This window comes from Pantherophis guttatus, chromosome 18, assembly GCF_059756535.1.
Source record: "Pantherophis guttatus breed Tessera chromosome 18, ASM5975653v1, whole genome shotgun sequence".
Taxonomy (NCBI): Eukaryota; Metazoa; Chordata; class Lepidosauria; order Squamata; family Colubridae; genus Pantherophis; species Pantherophis guttatus.
The window spans coordinates 8,254,069-8,274,044 of record NC_142080.1 but is presented as its reverse complement, the minus strand read 5'-3'; the positions used below and the strand labels follow the sequence as shown (position 1 = coordinate 8,274,044).

General features: G+C 47.2%; 1 protein-coding gene across 1 annotated transcript in view; it reads left to right on the top strand.

Moving 5' to 3' along the window:
* MAP3K11 (mitogen-activated protein kinase kinase kinase 11) overlaps window positions 1-19,976 on the top strand; it is a 32,833-nt gene that overhangs the window by 11,436 nt on the left and 1,421 nt on the right. The window contains exons 2-9 of the mRNA XM_034424367.2: window positions 5,187-5,367; window positions 6,509-6,657; window positions 8,683-8,858; window positions 12,235-12,475; window positions 13,767-13,880; window positions 16,241-16,367; window positions 18,461-18,552; window positions 19,377-19,742. Of these exons, the coding sequence (XP_034280258.2) occupies window positions 5,187-5,367; window positions 6,509-6,657; window positions 8,683-8,858; window positions 12,235-12,475; window positions 13,767-13,880; window positions 16,241-16,367; window positions 18,461-18,552; window positions 19,377-19,742 (1,446 nt within the window). The remainder of the gene's footprint in view (window positions 1-5,186; window positions 5,368-6,508; window positions 6,658-8,682; window positions 8,859-12,234; window positions 12,476-13,766; window positions 13,881-16,240; window positions 16,368-18,460; window positions 18,553-19,376; window positions 19,743-19,976) is intronic.

Genomic DNA, 19,976 nt, shown 5'->3' with positions numbered 1-19,976 from the left:
GACACGACTTCGCAACTAACAACAAGTCTAGTGAAAAGAAGGACTAGGGGAGACATGATAGCAGTCTTCCGATATTTGAGGGGCTGCCACAAAGAAGAGGGGGTCAAATTATTCTCCAAAGCACCTGAAGGCAGAACAAGAAGCAACAGATGGAAACTAATGAAGGAGAGAAGCAACCTGGAATTGAGGAGAAACTTCCTAACGGTGAGGACAATTAACCAGTGGAACAACTTGCCTCCAGAAGTTGTGGATGCTTCATCCCTGGAGGTTTCTAAGAAGAGATTGGACAACATTTGTCTGAAATGTTGGATCTCCCAGTTGGAAGATTCAGGGAATGAGCTCTGGTGCTCTTCTCTGTGAATGCTCCAACACAGGACGTTTTTAAGAAGATGTTGGACAACCATTTGTCTGAAGTGGAGTAGAGTTTCTTGCCTAAGCAGGGGGTTGGACTAGAAGACCTCCAAGGCCCCTTCCAACTCTGTTATTCTATTCTATTCCTTTCGAGCTATTCTCCAAAGCACCCGAGGGCAGGACGAGAAGCAACGGGTGGAAACTAATCAAGGAGAGAAGCAACTTAGAACTGAGGAGGAATTTCCTGACAGTGAGAACAATTAATCAGTGGAACAACTTGCCTCCAGAAGTTGTGAATGCTCCATGTTTTTAAGAAAATGTTAGATTTCCATTTGTCTGAAGTAGTGTAGGGTTTCCTGCCTAAGCAGGGGGTTGAACTAGAAGACCTCCAAGGTCCCTTCCAACTAAATTCTAATTCTATTCTGCAGTTTGAGGGCAAAAGAAGAAAGGGACGGCAGAGAAGGAGGTGGCTGGATGGAGTCACCGTCCAGAGTCCCTTGGGAGTTGGGCGGCATAGAAATTTGATAAATTAAATTAAATTAAATTAAAAATTAAATTAAAGGGACTCCGGAGGATGGTAGAGGACAGGAAGGCCTGGAGGAACGTGGTCCATGGGGTCGCGATGGGTTGGTGCAACTAGCAACAACCAAAGTTGAAAGTTTGCTAGTGGTTGTGATGTCCTTTTTCTCAAGGCCTTTTCGTGGCTCGGGAACATTTTTTCAGAGGGAAGAACAAACAGCGCGGCTCAGCAACCTCTGGAAACAATGCCCTGCTTACATGGGAGGGGGGTTTATTGTGGGGTGGGGGAATCTCTTGGCTTCCTCCAACTTGCTTCCTGCCAGTTTTTTTTTTTTTCCTCCGTCCGGGGAAGGGAAAATTCGAAGAGCAGCTGTGGAAAAGGTGCACGGAGAACCCCGTGGCCAGCCGGCCGAGATTCCAACCTCTCCATTGCTCGGAAGAACAATAGGCCGATTCTCCGGCCGTCCTCAGACACAATGGAGCGTCCAGTGCGGTCAGCCTCCCCCACGAAATGTCTGCCTTGCCTACGGATGGTGGGAACGGAGCCCAGCCAACCTCTGGGTTCCCTTGCTGGGATTTCAACTGAGGGCATATAAGGGGTGTTTTGCTATCGGTGAGATTTGTGGGGAGTGTCAAAATGAAGAGCGGCAGGGCCTCTGACCACGTGCAGAGGGCCTGTGCTTGCAACTTGCTTCCCCGACTGGAGTTCAAAAGCGAGGTTGTTAAGAGTGGCAGGGCATCTGACCGTGTGCAGAGGGCCTGTGCTTGCAACCTGCTTCTCTGACCGGCGTTCCAAAGGGAGGTTGTTAAGAGTGGCAGGGCTTCTGACCACGTGCAGAGGGCCTGTGCTTGCAACTTGCTTCCCTGACCGGCGTTCCAAAGGGAGGTTGTTAAGAGTGGCAGGGCCTCTGACCACGTGCAGAAGGCCTGTGCTTGCAACTTGCTTCCCCGACCGGCGTTCCAAAGCAAGCTTGTTGCTCTGTTTACGGAGTTCGTTTAGCGACTGTGTCAAAGTCACAACGGTGCTGGAAAAAAAAGTGACTTTCAACCGTTTTTCCACGCTTACGACCTTGGCAAGCAATTTCCACGATCAGAATTCAGATGCTGGGCAACGGACTCGTATTTATGACGGTTGCCATATCCCCGGGGTGTGTGTGTGTGTCATGCAATCCCCTTTTGCGACCTTCGGACAATGGGGAAACCCGAGTCACTTTACAACTGTGTCGCTCACTGAACAGCTGCAGGGATTCACTTAACAACATGCAGCGAGGAAGGACGTAAAATGAGGCAAACCTCCGTGAACGAATGACTCGGTTAGCAACAGAAATTTATGGGCTCCACTGTGGTCATAAGTCGAGGACTACCTGAGTGGGGGTTTATTTGTTTATCTCTTTGGCTGTTTCATAAAATATATATTTTATGAATGACAGGCTAACAATTTAGAATAATTAGAATAGAATAGAATGGAATGGAATGGAAAGGAATGGAATGGAATGGAAAGGGGAAAGGAAGGGAAGGGAAAGGAAAGGAAAGAAGGAAAGGAAAGGAAAGGAAAGGAAAGGAAAGGAAAGGAAAGGAAAGGAAAGGAAAGGAAAGGAAAGGAAAGGAAAGGAAAAGAATTCAGAATGGAATAGAATGGAATGGAATGGAATGGAATGGAATAGAATAGAATAGAATAGGATAGGATAGGATAGAATAGAATAGGAGTTGGAAGGGACCTTGGAGGTCTTCTAGTCCAACCCCCTGCTTAGGCAGGAAACCCTACACCACTTCAGACAAATGGTTATTCAACATCTTCTTAAAAATTTCCAGACTTGGACCATTCACAACTTCTAGAGGCAAGTTGTTCCACTGATTACTGATTGTAGAATTTATCAGTAGATTTAGTCGTTTAACAGTTTGAAACAGTTTGAAATTCTTTTGGCATGGGCGTTGGACTTGAGCTAGGGCAACGCTCGTGTGCCCACAGTTATGGCCCCGCGTGCCACCTGTGGCACGTGTGCCAGAGGTTCGCCGTCACGGATATAGGATTTCCTGCCTGAGCAGGGGGTTGGACTAGAAGACCTCTAAGGTCCCTTCCATCTCTGCTCTTCTGATTCCTATTCTGTATTCAGCTGTAACGACGCCAATGTAAGTCGGAGCTTGGAACGGCTCCTGCCCTCTGGTGTGCCAAGAATGCGAAGGAAGCTTGGCATGGTGACTAAACTAGCCAACATAGGAAACCTTTCCGGCTGCGAGGAATCGCTATCAAGGGTGGCTTCTCGGGGAATTGATTGCAATTGAGTGAAGCTGGGCCAAAATGGAAGAAAAAACAAGGAGAAATCAGGGCTGGTCTGGAGCCATGTTTGAAAGGGAGGAAGAAAGAACACCAAGGTTGAATTCACACAACCGTGTGGAAAAAGATACGAGGGCTGCTTTCCTATGAGCTGCGGCGCTCGGTTGGGTTTGAACCTGGGTTATTATTTCACCAACTTTAGCTAGCTTGTTTTCCTAGACAGGGAAATCCTCAACTTGCAACAGTTCATTTAGTGACCGTTTAAAGTTACAACGGGGTTGAAAAAAGAGACAATGATGACCGTTGCAGCATTTCCCCCGTGGTCAGGAGTGGGCCGCTGAGGGTTCGGGAGAACCTCTAGGTAAGATTCTGTACAGTTCGGAGAACCCTCAAATCCCACTCGTGGCTGGCTCCACCCACCCCGCCCTTCCCCTCCCAGGAGTCCCCACGTGGCCCATTTCGGATGCAGGGTGTGCGCGGAGGCTCGGGGAGGGCAAAAAATGGGCCTACTGGAAATCGGCCTCCAGAGGGCCTCCGGAGCCTGGGGAGGCTGTTTTCGCCCTCCCGGAGGCTCAAGAAAAGCCTCCAGAGCCTGGGAAGGGCAAAAACATCCCTCCCATGCCATGGTGCAGGAGGCCGACTAGTCCACGCTCACTATGGCCACGCTCACCCAGCAACCGGGCAAAGAACCCCTTGCTAAAATTTTTGAAGCCCACCCCTGCCCGTGGTCCTGTGATCAAAATTCAAGTGTTTGTGAACTGACTCATATTTACGACGGTCGCAGTGTCCCACAGTCACCTTCTGACAAGCAAAGACAATGGGGGAAGCCAGATTCACTTAACAACCTTGTTTCTAATTTAGCAACTTCAGCGATTCACTTAACAACTGTGGCAAGGAAAGTTCGTAAAATGGAGCAACACTCCCTTAACATATGTCTCCCTTAACTTAAAAAAAAAAATTGGGGCTCAATTGTGGTAGAAAATTCAGTTAACAACTGAAATAACAACCGTTCGTTTAGTGACCGTTCGGAGTTACAACAACAGTGCTGAAAAAATAACTGATGACCGTTTTTCACACTTATGACCGTTGCAGTCTCCCCATGGTCCGTGGTCGAAATTCAAACACTTGGCAACTGATTCACATTTATGACCGTTGCAGTGTCCCGGGGGGGGGGGAGTGTCATGTAATCCCTTTTTGCGACCCTTTTGACCCGCAAAATCAATGGGATTCACTTAACAACCGTATGACCAAGCTAACAACTGCAGTGGTTGGCTTAACAACTGTGGCAAGAAAGGTCGTAAAACGGGGCAGAACTCACTTAACAAATGTCTCACTTAGTAACAGAAATGTTGGACTCAATTGTGGTTATTAAGTTGAGGAATGCCTATATTTTTAATGTCATATTGACATAATGAGAATGATGTCAGTTTGCTTAAAGGTAAAAAGATTCCCCTTGCACGTATGTGCTAGTCGTTCCCGACTCTAGGGGGCGGTGCTGCTCTCTGCTTCAAAGCCAAAGAGCCAGCTCTGTCCAAAGACGTCTCCGTGGTCATGTGGCCGGCATGACTCAAGGCCAAAGGCGCACGGAAAACGCTGTTCCCTTCCCACCAAAGGTGGTCCCTATTTTTCTACTTGCATTTTTTTACGTGCTTTCGAACTGCTAGGTTGGCAGAAGCTGGGACAAGGAATGGGAGCTCACCCCGTTAGGCAGCACTAGGGATTCAAACTGGCAACCTTTCGATCGACAAGGTCAGCGTCTTAACCACTGAGCCACCGTGTCCCAGTTCACTTACCGTGTCACTAATTTAAGAAGTGCACCGATACCCTTAAAGAATGTGGCAAGAAAGATTGTAAAATGGGGGCCAAACTCACTTCACAAATATCTCGCTTATCAACAGAAGTGTGAGGCTCGATTTGTGGTCATATGTCGAGGACTAACTATACAGAGAAGAGTTTCCAGAACCGGCTGTTAAGAACAAACACAGCTTGCCTATTTTTTGGGGGGGTTGTCTGAAAGTGTTCTCTTTCTTTCCTTTCGCAGTTTTGTTGAGCGAATACGTGGACGACGGCGAGGTCAGTGGGAAAACCTTAAAGATCACCGATTTCGGTTTGGCCAGGGAATGGCACAAAACAACTAAAATGAGCGCAGCCGGGACTTACGCCTGGATGGCGCCGGAGGTCATCAAAAACTCCACTTTTTCCCGGGGTAGCGACGTCTGGAGGTAAGTTGGAGAGATAAAAAGGAAGTTTCTACGGATGAACGAAGGACGGGGGTTCAAATCCTGTTTGGCCACAGAGCCCTTTGACCAGCGATGGGTTTCAGGTTATGTTACTACTGGTTCACCGCGGGCGTGCATGCTCGCTTCTTGTGTGCGTGCGCCCGGTTCGCTCGTGCACCTGCCTTCCGTGCATAAGTTTTCTTAGCACATGCGCCCAGCTATAAAAACGTGCCTTAAATAGGATAGCCGGTTCGGGCAAACTGATCTGGACCAGTTGGATACGAAGTCTGCCTTTGACATTGTGGTGAAACTGATGGACGACTTGCCAGAAAGAAAACGAGTTATTTAAATGCGTGAATAGCAATAGCTCTTCTTAGACTTATACAGGTGGTCCTCGACTTATGACAAGTTCGTTTAGTGACCGTCCAAAGTCACAACGGCACTGAAAAATTTGACTCCTGGCCGCTTTTTGACAGTTATGACTTTTGCAGCATCCGCACGATCAGGTGATCAGCGTTCAGGCGCTGCTTCGTATTTATGACCGTTGCTGTGTCCTGAGGTCACGTCATTCCCTTTTGCGACCTTCTGACAAAGCAAGGTCCACGGGGAAGCCGGATTTACTTAACAACCGTGTGACTAATTTATCAACCGCACAGATTCAACTTAACAACGGTGGCCAGAAATGCCGTAAAGCTCGCTTAAGAAATGTCTCACTTAGCAACAGAAACGTTCCACTCAATTGTAGTCGTAAGTCGAGGACTACCTGTATACCGCTTCATAGTGCTCTGTAGCTTTCTCTGAGGGGTTTGCAGAGTCAGCCTCTTGTCCCCCAACAATCTGGGTCCTCATTTTACCGACCTCGGAAGGACGGAAGGCTGAGTCAACCTTCAGCCCATCGGGTAAACTACTAATGGGGGTTAATCCTCAACTTATAACCTTCCATTAAATGATCTTTTGAAGTTTTGCCCCATCATCGCTTGAGGCTTTTAAGAAGAGACCAAACAGCCACTTACCTGAAACTGGACAGGGTCTCCTTCTCGAGCAAGGGGCTGGACTAGAAGACCTCCAAGGTTCCAACCAAATAAATGGTTGTAAGTTTGAGAACTGCCTATAATCTTTTCCTTGTTCCTTCTTCTTCTTCCAGTTACGGGGTGCTCCTGTGGGAACTCCTCACCGGTGAAGTTCCATACCGGGGAATTGACGGGCTGGCCGTGGCTTACGGGGTTGCCGTCAACAAACTCACCCTCCCCATACCATCCACGTGCCCGGAACCCTTTGCACGCTTAATGACGGGTAAGAAAAAAAATATCTCGAAGGCCGTATGGGGGATTTTGAGCACCGCCTGGCTAAATTGAAACAAAAAGTCTCTTTTAAAATGTTTCTCTTCTCTTGTGTTTAACCCAGTTTAAATCTAGGCTTTCAGCAGTGTTCCCAGTACAGATAAGTCCTCGAATTACGACCGTTCATTAAGTGACAGTTCAAAGTTACGACGGCACTGAAAAATGTGGCTGTTTTTGAATACTTACGACCTTCCCCATGATCATGCGACCAAAATTCAGATGCTTGACAACCGACTCATATTTATGATGGTTAGAGTGTGTCCCGGGATCGTGTGATCCCCTTTTGCAACCTTCTGATGAGCAAAGTCAATGGGGAAGCCAGGTTCACTTAACAACCCGTGTTACTAACGTATCAACTTAGTTTCTTAGGGCTCAGCTGTCTCTTATTCTGACTGTCCCTCTCTTTGCTCTCTTTGTTTCCCAAACTCTTTCCCATGTGCCTGACACCCTCTGAACTCTTTCCATAGATCTAGATTCTCCACACACACACACCCCACTTTACAGCCTGAGAAACTAGGGAGGGTCCAATCTGAGCCTCTTTTTACATCCATTATGCAGCTGAGGGCTATGCTGTCTCTTATCTGCCCATTCCCTTGGCAGCATCTCTTTGCCCCGTCTCCCAAGGTCTTCCCCACATACCATTATAGCCATCTCCTTTACAGCCTGAGAAACTAGGGAGGGTCCCTTCTGAGCCTCTTGCCCTGCCTGTTACACAGCTGGGGGTTAGGCTGCCTCTTATCTGACCGTTCCTCTGCTCTTCCCCACATATCCTTGCACAACCTGACACGCTCTGAACTCTTTTCATAGATCTAGATTATTCCCCACCCCTTCTTTACAGCCCGGGAAACTAGGGAGGGTCCCTTCTGAGCCTCTTTTCCTGTCTATTACACAGCTGAGAGCTATATTCCCTTCTTTGACCATTACTGGGCAGGTCTCTTCACTCTCTTCACTCCGTCTCCCAAGGTCTTCCCACATACCATTAGAAAATGCTTGCTTAATCTCTGTCCATAGATCTATATCCCCCACCCCACCTCTTTACAGTCTGAGAAACTAGGGATAGTCCCTCCTGAGACTCTTTCTCCATCCATTATGCAGTTAAGGATATGGTGCCTCTAATCTGACCGTTCCTAAGCAGTGTTTCTTTGCTGTCTCCAGATACCTGCAGTCTGAACTTTTTCCATAGTTATAGATTCTCCCCCCCCCCAATACCCTTACAATCTGAGAAACTAGGGAGGGTCCTTTCAGAGCTTCTTTATCCATCCATTATGCAGCTGAAGGCTATGCTGTCTCTTATCTGACCATTCCTGGGCAGTATCTCTTTGCTCCATCTCCCAAGGTGTTCCCCTTTGCACAACCTGACAAGGTTGAACTCTTTCCATAGGTCTAGATTCTTCCCTTCCCCTCCTTTACAGCCTGAGAAACTAGGGATGGTCCCTTCTGAGCCTCTTTTCCTGTTTGTTACACAGCTGAGAGCTATATTCCCTTATCTGACCGTTACTGGGCACATCTCTTCACTCCGTCTCCCAAGGTCTTCCCACATACCATGACACAAACTTGCTCAGATTCTGACCATAGATCTATATTCTCACCCCCTCCCCCATTTTACATCCTGAGAAATTAGGGAGAGTCCCTTCTGAGCTCCTTTCTCCATCCAGTATGCAGTTAAGGGCTACGCTGTCTTTTATCTGACTGTTCCCTTAATAGCATCTCTTTGCTCCGTCTCCCAAGGTCCTCCCCATATGCTATTCCAACAGTCCCCTTTTTCCTCTTCTCTTCCTCTAACCATTCAAGCTGTCCCTGATGGAGAATGTGGTCCCTACCTTACCACCAGCTCCCAGATGGCGTTCAATAGCAGACAAGATCCGGCACCTCGACGTTGCACAGTCTCCAAGGGACGACTGAGGGTCAAATACGTTATTTAAATCCTCTCTGTTTTGTTTTCCTTCCTCTGTCGCCTTCCCACGTCGTTCCCCACCAGAGTGCTGGCAGCAGGACCCCCACGCGCGCCCCAGCTTTGCCTCCATTCTCGATCAGCTGACGGTCCTCGAAACGCAGGTGCTACACGACCTGCCACAGGAGTCCTTCCATTCCATGCAGGACGACTGGAAAGTGGAGATCCAGGATATGTTTGACGAACTGCGGGCAAAAGAGAAGGTAAGAATCAGAGGAGAAACGGGAGGGGGTGTCTCTTTCCGAACAGCTGCTCAAGTCAGGACACCCTTATACATGCAAGTCCTTGACTTACAACAGTTTGTTTAGTGACTGTCCGAAGTTACAACAGGACTGTAAAAAGTGTCTTATGACTGTTTTACACACTTTTTTTTTTTTAATTGATTTATATGCCGTCCTTCTCCGGAGACTCAGGGCGGCTTACAATGCGTTAAGCAATAGCCTTCATACTTTTGTATATTTATACAAAGTCAGTTTATTTCCCCCATAATCTGGGTCCTCATTTTACCTACCTTAGAAAGGATGGAAGGCCGAGTCAACCTTGAGCCTGGTAAGATTTGAACTTGCAGTAACTGCAGGCAGCAGATGTAAGTGGATGTTAATAACAGTGCTTTAGTCTGCTGAGCCACCAGAGCTCAGCAGACTTTAGCTGCTACGTGTCCACTGCAGTTTCCCGATGATCAAAATCCGGACACTTGGCAACTGACTCATATTTATGACGGTCGCAGTGTCCCGGGGTCATGTGATCAGCTTTTGACAAGCAAAGTTGATGGGCGAAGCCAGATTCACTTAGCAGCCATGTTTCTCATTTAACAGCCGCCATGATTCGCTTAACAACTGTGGAAGAAAGGGAGATCGGAAAATGGGGCAAAATTCACTTAACAACTGTCTCTCTGAGCAATGTAATTTTTGGGCTCAATTGTGATCATATGTTGAAGACTATCTGTATCATTCCGGACAAATGGCTGTCCAGTTTCTTCTTAAAAAACCTCCAGTGACAGAGCATCACAATTTCTGGTGGCAAGCTGTTCCACTGGTTAATCGTTCTCACTGTCAGGAAATTAGCTCCTTCGTTCTAGGTTGCTTCTATCCTTGGTTAGTTTTCATCCATTCTGTCTGATCCTACCTTCAGTTCTGGGGCACAGATACAAAATGTGGATTTATTGATTGATTGTTCTGTTTTCTATAGGCACCCATCTCAGTCTTTGACTCTGGGTGGAGTATATCACAAAACACAGAAACAAATTAAAAATAATTAATTAATTAATTATAATTAATTAATTAATAATTAAAAAACAGGTAGGCCTTGATTTACAACCATTCGCTTCATGACAATTCGAAGTTATAACAGATCCTGAAAATAGCATTTACAATCCGGATCAGACCTTCCAATGAAGCCCCCACATTTACATGACTGCATTTCGATTTCTTGGCATCCAGCCAGAGCCCTGCTGCAATCATGTGACTAAGATTGATGGAAACCAAGGTTTAGTTTCAGTTTGTACCAAAAAAAAAAGGCCCTTTGCAGACAATGGATTCGCTTAATGGCCGCTTTATGAACGTATTTCTTTTAGTGGACACCGCAAAAAAAAAAAAAAAATGTCGTAAGCATCAAATCGCTCACGTGATGGCCAGCTGAAAAAAATCTGCATGATTTACTATTATAATTCCTGGTTCAATTCCGGTCGTAAGTCGAGGAATACCTGTACATCGTAAAACATAAAAAAAACCCCAAATGAAAACACTTAAAACAATGCAAAATGTTTTGCTTTTTGGCAAAAGGGGAAGCAACTCTGTTCAACTAAAATGGGCTGGAAGTTTATCACAGAGATTTCCCGTTCTCGCTTCAACCTCATCGGCGGGTTGGCTGTGATGTCACAGAATGTGCATCATGTGGGTGAAAGTAAATAATTTTGCACCCGTTAAAAAAAAAAAACAAGAAGTGAACCGAATATTCACTTCTTCCAATATGCTAAACAAAATGTGTTTAGAAGCTACAACCACAATGATAAAGGATCTGAATATTTGGAAGGGTTAAATGTAAAGGGATTCCTCGTTTTACGACCACAATTGAGCCTAACATTTCTGTCGCTGAGTTAGACATTTGTTAAGCGAGTTTTGCCCCATTTTACGACTTTTCTTGCCACCGCTGTTAAGTGAAGCACTGCAGTTGTTGAGTTAGTAACTATTGTGGTCCGCCAGCAGCCTGAGGAGCTGGCAGCGGAGTCGGACAGTGAGGAGGCTGGGGAGAAACATGGGCCAGTCCTGGAGTTTGGGGAAGGCTCGGACGAGGGCTGTGCTTTGGAGGCAGAGGGGGCCAGGGCCGTCTGGGAGTGATGCGCCGACTCCGGAGCCTCCAGAGTTGGATATGAGAAAGCAGAGGAAGAGGGGGAGCCTGTTTCTAGTGCGCGCATGCGCAGAGCTGCCAAAAGGCAAGAACAGTTAAAACTAAAGGGACGACTCGGGAGTAAGGCCTGGAGATGATTGGCCCCTCCCATAAGGCTTAAAAGAGGAGCAAAGGCACGTGGGCCCTTTGCAGGAAAGCAACGTTGTTAATTCTGTTCCCAGTCGGCATCTCTGTTTGATTCTGGACTCCGTGGGGCTTTGCCAAGTAGGTTCTTTGGCAGCATGTCAAGGGAGATAAAGGTTGGTGATTATCCTGAAGGACTTCTCCCGAAGGACTTTTTGCAACTAATTGGGACTCAGCTGTGAATGAACGTAATTCACAGCTGTTGCAATAAAAGAGGTTTTGGGGACGACTCGTGTTTTTTAATAAATCGGGAAGCCTAGGTCACAACAGTAAAATGGTTGTTAAGTGAACCTGGCTTTCCCATTGTCTTTGCTTGTCAGAAGGTCGCCATAGGGGATTGCATGACCCTCCCGGACACTGCAACCATCATAACTATGAACTAGTTGTCAAACATCCAAATGTCAGGTTTCGGTGTCGTCTGAATAAATTGCATTTCCAAACAAATAATCTTTGATGAAATCTTTCATTTATTAAGCACGACAATCTGTCCCCGATTATATCGTAGCCAACACTGACTTCCTGACCCCCAACCTTCCTTTTCCGTTCCCCAATTCTCTGCGTCTCATTGGCCATCTTCCAAATCACTCTCCCCATATCTACTACTTCAGCTCCCAGGAATGTCCCCCCTCCCAACCCATCTCCTAGGGGATATTATCTTCAGGGAAAATAAGTAGGTGAAGAGTCAAGCGTCCTCTTGCCAGCTGCCCCCTCTTCTCCTCATGTCAGCACTGGAACGAATGTAGTTTGGAGTGCTGACACATAAATCTCATGCTGTAACCGTCGTAAGTGTGAAAAACAGTCATAAGTCCCTTTTTTTCAGTGCCATTGTAACTTCGAACAGTCACTAAAGGAATTGTTGTAAGTTGAGGACTACCTGTAGGTGGGATGGGAGGCTACTAGGAAATCACTTCTTTAAGACGAGAATCCACATCAAACTATAGATCACATCATGACCGGAGGATCCAAGGATTTCCTCTGGGCGGGGGGTGGGAGCAGTGTTTTCCCTCTCTCACAGATGGGGGATTGTTCGGGATCCGTTTCTCTCCCCAGGAGCTGTTGAGCCGGGAAGAAGAGCTGAAGCAGGCGGCCCTGAAGCAGAAATCCCAGGAGGAATTTCTCCGCCAACGGGAACACGAACTGGCCCAATGGGAGCTGGAGGTTTTTGAGCGCGAACTCAGCCTCCTCATCCAGCAGATGAACCGCGATCGGCCACACGTGAAGAAGCGCAAGGGAACCTTCAAGCGCAACAAGCTCAGAGGAAGAGACAGCGAGCGTATCAGCATGCCACTCGGTAAGAAGGCCGGGTCGGAAGCCGGGCTCTGGGGAAGGCCAGGTGGAGGAAGGAGAAGGAGCCCACCTTGCTCCTTCTGAATGCCGGGGTGGGAGGTGTTTTATGAAAGCCGGATCTGGTATTTGTTGCCGGTTGCAATAGCAACAGACCGATGTTCTCGGGAATTCTGGGAAGTAAATATGGTGTACTGAGGGATTCTGGGAAATGAATGGGACGCACAGAGATTCTGAGAAATAGGTTCTGGGAAATAGTCAGGAATTCTGGGAAACAAATATGGGATGCATGGGAAACCAGGGAAATACATGAGGTGCCCTAGGGATTCTGGGAAATAAATATGATGCCCTCGGGAATTCTGGGAAATAATGTGGTGCCCTCAGGGATTCTGGGAAATACATATGTTGCACTGAGGGATTCTGGGAAATACATATGTTGCACTGAGGGATTCTGGGAAATAATGTGGTACACTGAGGGATTCCGAGAAGAGACCATGTTTGATTTGGGACCAATTAAAACCGGCGCCCCTCCAAATTCATTTGCTCCTTCTGGAACAATCCTGTATTTTCTGGAAATGCTAACCCCAAGCTTCATCGTATTATTCACACGGGAAGAAAAAAAGCACAATCGATCCCAAAACAGGGTTCAATAAAACCAGCCAAAATGCCCCTAAGTCCCCACAGAATTAATTTTTTTTATCTTTCATCTGTAATGGCGGCTTAAATATTTTTTTATACCAGGGAGTCTCCTACCGTGGCGACTTTAGGACTTGTGGGCTTCAACTCCCAGAATTCCCTAGCCAGCGAGATGCTATCGTTGGAGATCAGGGGTGAAATGCTACCGGTTCAGGCCGGTTCGCCTGAACTGGTAGTAAAAAAAAATGCTAAAAAAAAGTTTTAAAAAAAGATCCCACAATCACGGGGCACAGCTGATTGTCCCACAGCTGATCCTCGGAACTTTTTTTTTTTTTTTTTTTTAGTTTTTAAGCATTTTTTTTACTACTGGTTCACTGTGCCGCGTGATTTATATTTGCTAAATCGTGCGGCACACCTGTTTCCCTCCCATTCTCGCCGTTCTTCTTACCTTTGCAGACTCAGAAAAGGCTTCTTAGTGCCTGCGATTAGCACCTCGTTTTAATCATTTTTTTTTAAAAAAAACCCGCAACCATTTCTCTTTTTTCAAAACCAGAAAAATCCCTAACCAGGGTTAACTGGTTGACGAGTGCAGAAAATGCTAGATCTGACTTGGATCAGTTACAAGGTGGTTCTCACGATTTTTCTCTCCTTTCTTTTGTCAGATTTTAAACATCGCATTACAGTTCAAGCATCTCCGGGGCTGGATAAAAGGAAGGATTTCTTCGATGCGGGCGCTGGGGGCTCCCCGACGTTCCCACGATTTCGAGCTATCCAGTGTGAGTGGCGTGGATTTCCCTCCGGACAAATCCCCAACACACATCTCAAACGAGCTTAGAGGTTGCCGATAGGGGCAATGCTCAATTTATACGACCGTTCATTTAGTGACTGATAAAGAGTATTTGTAGCGCAGGGTTGAACTATGGGGTCCTTGATGCTCTCTGAGCTTGCTTGTTTTCTGCAGACGTTTCATGACCCAAAGTCATCCTCCTCCTCTTCCTCTTCTTCTTCTTCCTCCTCCTCGTTCTCCTCCTCTAACCCAGCTCCCTTCTAACACTGAAGAAGTTATCTAGTTGGGTAATGAAACTTCTGCAAGAAAATCACCAAGCTCTGAGAGCATTAAGGACCTCCATATCTTCTTCCTCCTCCTCCTCCTCCTCCTCCTCCACAAACCCAGCTCCCTTCTAACACTGATGAAGTTACCTAGTTGGGTAATGAAACGGCTTTAAGAAAACCACCAAACTCTGAGAGCGCCAAGGAGCTTACCGTCTTCCTCCTTCTCCCCTCTACCTCTTCCACTCCGCAAACCCTACTCTTCTAGCTTCTGCAATAAAACCACCAAACTCAGAGGGCACCCAGGACTCCCCCATTTAGCAACTGTTCGGTTATGAAGGCCCTGAAAAAAAAAAAAGTAACTTGCAGCCAGTCCTCAAACTTAAGACCATTTGCAGCATCCCTGGAGTCACATGATCAAAACTCAGGTGCTTGGCCGTGGGGCTCACATTTACAACAGTTGCAGGATCCCGTAATCGCGCCGATCGCCATTTAGGATCTTCGCAGCCAGATTATGACACGTAAAATCAGCGAGGGAGGCTGGATTTATTGTAATTACGCCGGTGACTCACTTAGGGACCACAGCCAAACAGATCAGAAAATCAGACACGCTCCCGTGCCACCAAAGGGTTCAGTCTCGATTGTGGTTGTAAGTTGAGTATTATTTTTACTTATTATAGCAGTGACGGCGAATCTTTTCGGCACCGAATGCGGAAAAGTTTGCACGGAAACTTTGCACATGCATGGCATGCTCTTCGGGGCCATGCTCCGGAAAAGCCCAACTTCCAGGTTCTAGCACGCATGCGCGCCCGAAGATCAGCTGGCTGGCGCGCATCTGCAGGCCGGTTTTCGGTACCACGCGCATGAAGGGATCGCGCTCCGAAAAAGCCAAACTTCCCGGTTCTCGTATGTATGCGCACCCGACAATCAGCTGACCGGAACACATGTACACACCGGTTTTCGGCACTGCCGCGCGGGCGAAGGATAGCTGATCGTCACGCGTGCATCCGCGCCAGAAACCCATTAGGCAAACAGGAAAGGCTGCGCGTGCCGAACGACATGGCTTTGCGTGCCACTTTGGGCATGCGTGCCATAGGTTCGCCATCACGGTATTAGAGGAAGAGGAGTAGGCCTTCATACAGGGGTGTCAAAACACATGGCCCGTGGGCCGCCTTTGGCCTGCGATGTGGTCGGATCCAGCTCGCGGGGCCGTCCTGGAAAATGCCAGGCACCGACCTGCATCGCTTCGGCCTGGTCTATCCAATGCGAAGAGGAAACATCAGGCCAGCAGTTTGGGGAGTAACCTCAAGCTGGCTACACCCACCCAGTTGGCCACGCCCAGTGAGTGGTGTCAAGATGATCACGCCCACTCAGTTGACCACACCCACCCAGTCGGCCACTCCCCCCTGCCCCCCCCAGGTCAACCACAGCCCTGATGTGGCCCTCAATAAAATTGAGTTTAACACCGCTGCCCTAATAGATTCCACTTCTGCGGCCCAGTTCTGAAGGGCTCAAGGCCCGTTAGTGGGCCTGGGGTTGGGGACCCCTGTTCTAGATGGATGAAGCACCCATATCTTCTGGTGGCAGGCTGTTCCCCTGGTTAATTGTCCTCCCTCTCAGGAAATTTCTCCTTAGTTCCAGGTTGCTTCTCTCTTTGATTAGTTTCTGTCCGTTGTCCCTTTATCCTGCCCTCTGGTGTTTTGGAGAATAGTTTGACCCCTTCTTCTTTGGGGCAGCCCCTTGAATAATGGAAAGACTGGCAGCTGGTTCATACTTACGACCGTTGCCGTGTCCCAAGATCATGTGATTTCCCTACCCCCACCCCCCTTTTGTGACCTTCCGACAAGCCAAAGTCCACAGGGAAACCCGATTCACTTAACAAACCAGGTTACTCACTTATCAATGGCAATGATTCGCTTAACAACCGTGGCCAGAAAGGTCGTAAAATGGGGCAATTAACCAATATCTCACTTAGCGACAAGTTTTGGGCTCCATTGTGGTTATACGTCGAGGACCACTTGGGTCACGTCGGTCAGAATTGTACGGTTTGTTTAACTGCCTGTTGTTTCTTTTGTCCTCCTTGTAGTAGAACCAAGTGAAAACGATCAGAACTGGAACCGTCAATCACCCCGTCGGGGCGATGAGACTTGGAACGGCCATACCAAGAGCCCGGGCTCCCCTAAAACGTCTGAGGCCAGTACGCAAAATGGCAGGTAGAGAGCATCGATCTCACCCTCTTCGCCATTGGTCGGGGCCATCCCAGTTGTGAAATGTAAAATTTGTTACTACCGGTTCTGTGAGCATGGCTTGGTGGGGATTTTTTTTTAAAAAAATCCTTTTAAAGCCTCTGACGATCCCAGCTGACTTGCCTGATCGGCAGAGGCTTTTTTTTCTTTTTAAAAACATTTTTTCTATAACCTTTTCGGCCAAAGAGGTTGTAGAAAAAAATGTTTTTAAAAGCCTCTGATGATCCCAGCTGAGCAGTGCGATCATCAGAAGCTTTTTTTTTTTTTTTTACTTTTAAAAGCATTTTTTCGGCCAAAGAGGTTATAGAAAAAAATGCTTTTAAAAATAATTTAAAAAAAGCCTCTGATGATTGCACAGCTCACCTGGGCAATGGGGGGTGGGGCAGGGATTTTTGCTACTGGTTCTCCGAACCCCCAGCCTCCATCACTACCGGATCAGGTGATCCAGTCCGAACTGGGAGCATTTCAACCCTGAGCCATCCCCTTCTACCAATTAATAGGATTTTCATAGCACAATTTAGTAAGTGGAGTGGGGGGAGTTTGTCCCCCGTCTTGCGACATTCTCCCCCCCCAACAAAATGGGTAGTCCTCACTTAACGACCGTTCAGAGTTATGACAGATCTCCCCACAAAGTCTCGTAATCGCATCGGAGTCGTTTGGCAATCGTTTCTCGTTTACATTCGCAGCGTCTTTCGGTCATGTTCATTTTGGGCGGGTTTGGTCAAATTTCTGGCATTTACTTCTGGCCAAAAAAAAAAAAAAAAAAAAGCCCATTGAAGAAAACTGGTTTATTTAATGACTGGGACATTCACTTAACAACGGTCGCAAAAAAGATTCAGTGCAACCATGTGGATGACCCGCTTAACGTCTGCCATAGTTCTGAGCTCAATGACGGTCATAAGTCAAGGCCTACTTATAAAGTGATTCTTTTTCCTTCTTTTTAAAGGAACCCAGGTAGTCCTCAAATTACAACAGTTTGCTTTAGTGACCGTTCGAAGTTACAATGGCACTGAAAAATGTGACTTATGATCATTTTTCACAATTACGACCTTTGTAGCAACACTACAAAATTCAACGGCTTCATGTTTATGACGGTTGCAGGGTCCCCGTTTACGACTTTCCGGCAAGTCAAGTCAGTGGGGAAGCCAGATTCATTTAACGGCCATGTGGCTAACTTAACAACTGCAGTGATTCGCTTAACGACGACGGCCAGAAAAGTCGTAAAACGGGGCAAAATTCACTTAACAAATTTCTCACTTAGCACCATAAACGTTGGGATTCAGTTGTGGTCATAAATTACAGGATTACCTGTATTTTGCAACTTTACGATGTGCGGACTTCAACTCCCAGAATTCCATGCTGGCTGGGGAATTCTGGGAGTCGAAGTCCACACATCTTTAAATTGCTGTGATTAAGAAATCCTGCACACCTAGAATCCTGCATCCAGTTTTGGTCACCACACTATAAAAAAAGATGTTGTGACTCTAGAAAAAGTGCAGAGAAGAGCAACCAGGATGATAAGGGGACTGGAGGCTAAAACAAATGAACGATTGCAGGAACTGGGTATGTCTAGTCTAGTGAAGAGAAGGACCAGGGGAGACATGAAAGCATCTTCCGATATTTGAAGGGCTGCCACAGAGAGGAGGAAGGGGGTCAAGCTATTTTCCAAAGCACCCGAAAGCCAGACAAGGAAGAATGGATGGAAACCGATCAAGGAGATTTTCAACCTAGAAATAAGGAGAATTTTTCTGACAGTGAGAACGATCAATCCATGGAACAGAAGTTGCCTTCGGAAGTTGTGGGAGCTTCATCCCTGGAAGCTTTGAAAAAGAGACTGGACTGCCATCTGTCAGAAATGGTGTAGGGCCTCCTGCTTGGGCAGGGGGTTGGACTAGATGACCCACAAGGTCCCTTCCAACTCTGTTCATCTGTTAAAAGTTAACCGCTCACAATGAAGCATCAGAATAAAATATCGGGAATATTTTTGGCGGATTCGCTGACTCCCACAGACTCAGAGCTTTCAAAATTGTCACCCCGATCCTTGTTTCTTTCCACGGCAGGAGAAGATCACGGCCAGAGGAGACCACGTGGTACGTAGAATCGGACGTTTCCCCTACTCACTCGCAGCTCCATTCTCAGTCCAGCCAGAACGGTGAGTTTCTTCCCCTTCCTTTTGATCATTGCAATTACAAGTAGTCCTCGACTTACAACCGTTCCGGTTAGGGACCGTTCCAAGTTACAACAACAGTCCTGAAAAATAGCGACTTATGACCATTTTTTCCACACTTACGACCATTGCAGCATCTCCCCCCCATGATCACGTGATCAAAAGTCGGACACTTGGCAAGTCAGATTCGTACTTATGACGGTCGTAGCGTCCCGGGGGTGTATATGTGTCACGTGATCCGCTTTTGCGACCTTTTGACAAGCCAAGTCAATAGGAAAGCCTGATTCACTTAACAACGGTGTTAAGTTAATTTAACAACTGTACTGGTTCGCTTAATAACCGTGGCAAGTGAGCTCATAAAACGAGGGCAAGGCTCGCTTAACAACTGCCTCTCTTAACAACAGAAATTTGGGGCTCCGTCATCATAAATCGAGGTCTCCCTTGTGCTTCCTAAAGAGACAATATAAAAATGCCCTAGTAGTCATTTTCAATTATTATATTGCGATGTAGGCTCTATTCCAAGCCAAAAAATTAGCATTTCTCCATTTTAAAAATAAGACAGAACGTCTTATTTTTCTTCCTTATCTTTTCTTTTATGCTGTGCCTTTTTTTAAGATATTAAAAAGAGCATCCTAATCTAGTTTGTTCATTCTGGAAGCCCCTCAGCCTGAAAAGCAGAGTTAAATATTTTAGAAACAGACCCCAATCTATAGACTAACGAGAGGAAACCCAATCCAATCTGGGTTTAAATTTGAGTTTAATTTAAATTGCCGCTTTTTTTTTCTCTTCTCGCTGTCTCGTCTTTCCAGGCGATGTTCCCGTCAACTCTGCAGAAACTGAGGACCAGACACTGGAAAGGCCGAACGGGCCCCGACTCATCCAGAGGGTTCTACTCCGGGGTTCAGCCTTGCTGGCATCCCTGGGCTTGGGCCGAGAATTGCCGGTCCCCTCTCCGGAGGGGCCCGTGGAGGGGCCAACTTCTAAGAAGCCGTCTCCCCAAAGAGACTCCACTCCTGCTCTCCAGGTGGAGCCTTGCAAGGATGAGGCTGCCACCGATCTCCTCATTGACCTGGCCTCAGTGGGGGACAGGACTGCCTTGCCCCCTCTCTGGATACGAGAGTCACCCAGGGTGCCACAGGTCGCGGAAGGCCGGATCCCCAAGGCTCAAAAGTGGGGTGAGTGGCAGCAGTCCGTCCATCTTAAAGCATGCTGGCTGGGGGATTCTGGGAGTTGAAGTCCATCCATCTTAAAGCAAACTGGCTGGGGGATTCTGGGAGTTGAAGTCTACCCATCTTAAAACATGCTGGATGGGGAATTCTGGGAGTTGAACTCCATCCATCTTAAAGCAAGCTGGCTGGGGGATTCTGGGAGTTGAAGTCCATCCATCTTAAAGCAACCTGGCTGGAGGA